The sequence below is a fragment of the Fusarium oxysporum genome, chromosome 1, assembly GCF_000149955.1.
Source record: "Fusarium oxysporum f. sp. lycopersici 4287 chromosome 1, whole genome shotgun sequence".
NCBI classification, from domain to species: Eukaryota; Fungi; Ascomycota; class Sordariomycetes; order Hypocreales; family Nectriaceae; genus Fusarium; species Fusarium oxysporum.
In genome coordinates, this window is record NC_030986.1 from 5,951 (window position 1) to 12,353 (window position 6,403).

The window sequence follows — 6,403 nt, forward strand, 5'->3', positions numbered from 1 at the left end:
GACGTGAAGCTCTACAAGGAGTTCACGGGTCTAAAGAAGAAGGGACTCGAGACTTGGATAGCCATCGGAGGCTGGACTTTCAACGACCCTGGACCAACGAGGACTAACTTTAGTGACTTGTCTGCCAGCCTTGCGCGTAGGGCACGGTTTATCAAGTCTTTAACCAGTTTCCTCGATGAAAATGGCTTTCAGGGCGTGGAGCTTGACTGGGAGTAGTAAGTTATACTTTTTTTCTGTCAATCGACTCATGAGCCACCTGCTAACTAGATCACCAAAGCCCGGGAGCCCCTGATCGAGGTGGCCGCAAGGAGGATACAGACAACTACGTGTCACTCCTCAAGGACATGCGCGCTGCATTCGGGTCCAAGTATGGAATCAGTATCGCTATCCACACGAGCTACTGGTACTTACGATGGTTCAAGTCGAAGGAGATAGAGCAATACGTTGACTACATGGGAATCATGACATATGATCTTCATGGGCCGTGGGATCACGATGTCAAGCAGGTTGGACGCGTCATCCTGGGCCACACAAACATCCCCGAGATTGCAAACTGGTCACTGCCACTATACTACGCCGGCGTCGACCCTGCAAAGGTCAACATGGGTCTTGCTTACTATGCTCGTGGCTATACCGTCGCTGATTCGAACTGCAATGGTGTCGGGTGCAAATGGTCGGGCACCAGTCGACCGGCTCCCTGCACCAACTTTGGCGGTGTCATGTCCCTCGAGGAGATTGAGAGGATGGTCAAGGATGAGCCTGGCATTAGTCCAAAGCTTCTCCCCAAAGACATGATGATGGAGCTCAAGTTTGGCAACCAGTGGATCGGATACGATAACAAAGACACCATTTATATGAAGAAGAAGTGGGCAAGTAGCCGCTGTTTCGGCGGTACAATGGTGTGGAGCGTCGATATGTTTTCAGGTTCTGGAAGCGGAGATACGCCGGACGATCAAAGCGACGGAGGCTCAGAGGATCCCGGTGGTGGTCAAGGCGATGGCTCGGGTGTTATCTACATCGACCCGGAGATCTGGGAAGTGGATCAGCCCGAGGTGAAGTGCCATCCGCCATGCACTATGGTCTTACCGCCGTCGTCCCTTAAGAAGCCCGTGACACTGACACTCCCGCCCTACGAGACCTCGCTGGATGTCGCTTGGAGCGGCAAGGATGGTTGGCACAGTACTGTTCAGAAAACGACACTGACGCCTCTTGTTGTCACTGTCACCACCGTCGACGTCTGGCACATAACGATCCGGGAGGATCGGACTAAGCTTACCACCATCTGGTCAACATTCGATATCACTCCAAGCATCAAGGTTCCAACTTTTATTATCACGAACAGACTTCCTGAGACTACCAAGGACAGTGTGACCCAGCCTCCGGGCACCAAGACCATCACTCCCCCACCATACCCTTGGACTTACACACCACCAACGACTAGACCGTCAAATACACCCGGCGACGACGATGATGATGATGACGAAGTTATACCGCCATTCCCAGTTGTGACCTGGCGTCCAGGAAGCCTGGTCCTATATGCAAGAAGAACTGCGGCAAGCCGTGTCGCGTCTTCTGCTCTCATTCCTGTCTTCTCAACTGCCCAGACGGTGGTGGAGACTTCGCAGACCCTCGCAATCCAAAACCCCCGAAACGGCCAGTACCACCAAACCCGACCATCCCGAAGCCTACAGGGAAGCCGGTCAAGCCTACCAAGATACCGACGCCAGGTACCACCCCCGAAAACAAGGAGCATGAAGACAACGAGCGACAGTGTGCGATTGAGTTCGGTCTCCCGCTTCCAACCTGGCGAGACCCAGCCACCACCACGAGCGTCAAGCCCAAGCCCACGCCGCCCAAGCCCTCCCCGAAACCAGACCCGAAGCCGCCTTCTCCGAACCCCAAGACGGAGGAGGTGAAATGCTATGGCATCGGCGGTGCTTGGATCCACCGAGCTTTAGTCATCGAAGCGCTCGAGGATTTCTGCGATAGATATGAAGGTCAGGTGTTAGATGCGGCCAAACCCGAAACCGAGCGTACCCTAGAGTGTCAACACGGGGTGGTCTGCACAGGAGATGGTTTCGGGTGTGTTGTCAATGTTCTTATGAGCGTTACTGTTAAGAACGGGTGTCGGTTCACGGTCGGCGGCAAAGGGCCCAAGTCAGAGTGTGGCCGGATCTTGAGACGCATGATTGACGAGTGTGATGCGAGCGACGTGAGGTATAAGAAAGGTGGCACGATGAGCAGCAATTGTGCGGATTGGAAGTTTGATCCTAACTACCGTGGCTGGTGGTCCAAGAATCAATGTTCAGCGTAGCCCTGTATCAGTTATAAGATATCTCACAAATAGAACCCACAAAGGCAGCGAAGATGCGTCTTTTTGCCAAGGAATCCCAAAGTCCAGGCTGACGTTAATCTGACGGCTAAATGTTATCTTATGCCACGCCTCCCTTGAAAGCCTCTCCTTGAACACGAATCAATCAGCGATAGACAAGTCCAGATATTTATTTTCAGATTTCAACTAACCCAAAAAAAAAGAAACTCAAGTCACTTTGAGTCACTTTGATCAATATTGCATGTAATAATATAAACATTTGAGCAAGTGGCAAATATCCACATTACGTTTATGCACTTTACAAGATGAGAGGGATAAAGCGACAAATTTCAGAAAAGCGCCTTGACAAGAACTAGCTTAACACTTTTCCACCTGATGAAATTAGCCAAGAAGGCTGTGTCTTGGCCCGTTCCTCAGATCCGTCGCTAGTATTGTGTCAACCGGGGGACCCGATTGTAAGTTAAATACGTAAAAGCCAATCAAATGATGCATAGAGACCGTTTAGACTCCACTGCCTCGGCATGCCAGAGTTAGCATGGATGTTGAGCAAGCACATAGTATTCAATTGGTCACACTTCTCAACTCTCGAGTATAGTATTCCGAACGTTTGACTCGAACCAGATCCAAGGGGGTTTCAGTTAATCCGGGTTTAGAGATGGCTAGATATAAATACTAACCTGTGTTCTATATTACACTACTTACGTATCAAGGGTTCTTCAGCTTATCTACTACAACAACTCATCAAGACTTTCCTTACCATACTTTCGCAAAACTCGACCTTTCTATACTTTACAAACCTTGACGAGAATGCTTTCCTTCGCCAAGTCCATCCTTTTCACCTCCATTGTGGCCATTGCCGCTCAAGCCATAACAACCGTCTCTTCGCCAACTCAAACATCTCTACCTGCCTTGGCATCCCAGGTCCCATCCTGCGTTGCTGGATGCCTTGGAGTCGTTCACGAAAAGCATCGGATGTGATGCAGGTGACATTGTGTGTCTTTGCAAACATAAGGCCTCTTTGATAAGCAAAGTTGGTTTATGTATTGTCGGAGCACAGTGTGGTTTTGAGGACGCTACTGGTAAGTTTGTCTACTACACGTAGCCATGTGTTTCAAATCTGATACTGACCTTCTTAAAAAGGCTCTACCGATATTGTCCGAGACATGTGCGACTTGGTAGCTGAGGACCCTGGAACGGCCGTAATCGCTTCTGCCTCCAAGGTCCTAGATGCAGTTGTCGCTTCTGCTACTGTCTCCGCCGAGAGTGCGTCCACTTCTACAAATGCTGCGGGTCCTGTCACCTATGATGTTTTCAAGGTTGTTGTTGTTGGTGCAGCTGCTGCTTTTGCTATCTAATCGGAATGCCAGAGTCTATTGTCGATTGATGATGCACTTCGTTTGAGATGTTATTCTTCACTCCTTCGCAAGAGTCTCTTGTGCATACACGATATTCAGAAGCTGGAATAATCTCTTTTATTTATTTATTATTATAGATATGTATTTAAGTTCAAGTACGCAATCCCTGTTTCAGACTTTGGAAGCCCGGCATGCCGCTTCCTGTATCTTGCCTTTGCTCTGCACTTGATCAGGCAGACTTGTGACAAGAAGCACTATTCCTTCGCTGATGCTGTCTTACGACAAATAAGTCATAATTAACCTGAATCTCTATTTACCTCAGTCATCCAACAGCAGTCCACATTACATCATGGGATATTCAACGAGATTGAGGTTAGAATACCATCATTCAAGCCGAGGCCCAACATTGAACGGCGAGATGTCTAGGAAGTCGTGATCAGTAACCTTCACAAGTCAACTCGTGACTGAATGACTGGATGTACATCCAAGGAGCTTCTTGTTAGGGCTCTGGGGAAATAATATGCCAATCTATACCCCTCTGATAAACCAGGATGTGGATTTATCGTGTTCAAGCATATCGACTACTCCAATAACCTGGACTCAGGTCATTCCCCTGTTTCATGACTGAGTATTGCCTTTTTTGCTCACCAGGCCATTTCTGATGTCTTGAGTGGATCGACGTGTCACAACACTTTAATGGATAATGCCAAGAGCGTTTCAGAGCCTTGGTCGGTTCATTAGCCTATAGAGTTGTAAAGACCAACTTCTCGAGTTGCAATTAAGTACAACTTTCTCAATCTTACATATCGGAGATGTCCCCTACTAGCTTCATCATCCCAAGCATTTTCTCAATCTCTCAATAATCGAGGGTGTTCCAGCCGCCGCCTTGGGCTCCCAATGTTTATCAACCGTCGGCGCCCCCGTGAGTTGTGAAAGGGACCTCGAGAGCTCATGCATCTCGACAACATCGCGACTATCCAGGAGCCCTTCGCGACGATTCAATCTCCTCGTCTTTGGTAGCAGATGCGATGAAAGTTAAACCGGAAATCAGGTCTCTATCTGGTAAGTATGTTGGCTATTGCAAGGCGATAATCGGTGATGCTACTTTTCGGGCTGCTACGAAGGAGGGCCCGAACACCTTAGAAGTCGGGCCTGATTCATCATCCTTCCTGGCCTATGAGTCGATCACCATTTGCCAATACTTCTGGCGCAGGCATAGGTTATCATACTGCTGTTCCTCCCTTGCTGACAAGCCCCTGTTCTAAGCTGGCAAAATGCATCAAGCCGCGCAGTCCACTCGTACAGAGACTTCTGCAGACTCTCACTTGCCTTGGCCATAAGACTATCTTTATCATCCTTATCACTGCATTCATAATACCAGGGCTTCTTATTATAAAGAACATCTAACTATTATAATACGAGAGACGCCTTATCAAGACTATTAAATAGGGTGACTAATTATGAATCTTGGATTGCGTTTTTGCAATACCATTAAGCTATCCCAAAAGTATCTGAAATCGGTGGCATAAAGTTAGATAACTCAACTTCAAGCCGACAGAACATTTCTATAAGTTTCTCACTTATTAGGCGATCTTCAATAGTCAATAAGAGTAATCGGGAGTGAAAAAATGCAGATCCGGCCTTAAGGTGTTTCAAAACTTCGTCGTATAGGCTAGTGAGACCTTCGAAAGAGATGAATAGCAGACAGCAGATCATAATAATATGCAGATTCTCTGTTGAACTTGCTGTTATGCTTGGTATGATAGACAAAATTGTCTTGTTGTATTGCTAAATTATAAAGCTCTGTATTTCATCGATGTTCGGGTGACCAATCGCCTAAGCCATGAACAGGCGATGTGAGGCGCCGACTGTAACCACGCTGTATCGAATGGACTTATGGTTATATCCCATAGGAAGGGCATATCTGATCCAAAAGTTGGTAGATGCAGCAGAGAGTGAGAGTTAGGTAGCTATAAATTATAACAAATGCTGGAAGTATAGGCACACCTTGCTTATCAATGAAGGGACATTGTGGATAGGGTACCCTAAAGGTACCACGGCCAGCTTAGCTGGTGCTGCCTTGGGCTTGGCTCTTCGTCGAGGTGGCTTGGGAGGCTTAGGGGGCAGATAACCATCGCACTTCATTTTATCCTTCGAGCAACTTTCATATGTTGGTTTCGCCTCGTTGTATTCAAGGTGCCGGATTCTGTCCTGATAAGTATTTGACTGGGAAAGGGTCATAGGGTTCTTGCTTGCTGCAAAGTGGCAAATCTCACATTAGTTTTTAAGTCAAAATGATAAAAAATGGTTAAACATACCATGTGATGCACCCATTGCGGCTTTTAGTTGCAAATACACAGGTGTATCGGACCTTTACGGAGGAGATTGCTTGGATAGCAGTCATTATTGTAGGTGATGCCGATGCGAGATGACCTATAAAGAGTGAGAATACCGCTTTGGGATAGACAAGCCGTGGACACAGAGACGTTATGCCCTGTAAGTATAAGCAGAGTGGAGTTCACTGAGACATGATTCGAGTGCAAAAGGGAACGAGGTTGCGAGAAAACCAAGCAGATTGACCCATTCTAAGGCTAACCTAATTTGGGTTGTCGGAGACATCGGTACCTGCATAGGGATCCTTGTCACACCTACTAACTAGCTGGTGGAGTCGCTCGGCATATCCGATGCTCACTTTTTACGCGAAAACCAATGATAT

General features: G+C 47.6%; 4 protein-coding genes across 4 annotated transcripts in view; 2 read left to right on the forward strand and 2 right to left on the reverse strand.

Moving 5' to 3' along the window:
- Nucleotides 1–2,314, forward strand: part of FOXG_10827 (uncharacterized protein) — a gene marked incomplete at both ends in the record, with an annotated part of 4,505 nt that extends 2,191 nt beyond the window's left edge. The window contains 3 exons of the mRNA XM_018390303.1: nucleotides 129–215; nucleotides 278–1,560; nucleotides 1,605–2,314. Coding sequence (XP_018248728.1) covers nucleotides 129–215; nucleotides 278–1,560; nucleotides 1,605–2,314 — 2,080 coding nt within the window. The remainder of the gene's footprint in view (nucleotides 1–128; nucleotides 216–277; nucleotides 1,561–1,604) is intronic.
- An 825-nt stretch (nucleotides 2,315–3,139) lies between these two features.
- Nucleotides 3,140–3,687, forward strand: FOXG_10828 (uncharacterized protein; the record flags this gene model as incomplete). The annotated part of the gene is made up of 3 exons (XM_018390304.1): nucleotides 3,140–3,253; nucleotides 3,390–3,411; nucleotides 3,473–3,687. 3 exons carry the CDS (start codon nucleotides 3,140–3,142, stop codon nucleotides 3,685–3,687), a joined length of 351 nt encoding a protein of 116 aa, XP_018248729.1.
- A 1,174-nt stretch (nucleotides 3,688–4,861) lies between these two features.
- FOXG_20381 (uncharacterized protein) lies at nucleotides 4,862–5,025 on the reverse strand (the record flags this gene model as incomplete). The annotated part of the gene is made up of 2 exons (XM_018400663.1): nucleotides 4,862–4,943; nucleotides 4,991–5,025. The coding sequence occupies 2 exons, from the start codon at nucleotides 5,023–5,025 to the stop codon at nucleotides 4,862–4,864; spliced, it is 117 nt and encodes a 38-aa protein (XP_018248730.1).
- Nucleotides 5,026–5,664: 639 nt separating this feature from the next.
- FOXG_20382 (uncharacterized protein) lies at nucleotides 5,665–6,021 on the reverse strand (the record flags this gene model as incomplete). The annotated part of the gene is made up of 2 exons (XM_018400664.1): nucleotides 5,665–5,942; nucleotides 6,006–6,021. The coding sequence occupies 2 exons, from the start codon at nucleotides 6,019–6,021 to the stop codon at nucleotides 5,665–5,667; spliced, it is 294 nt and encodes a 97-aa protein (XP_018248731.1).
- Nucleotides 6,022–6,403: the final 382 nt, after the last annotated feature.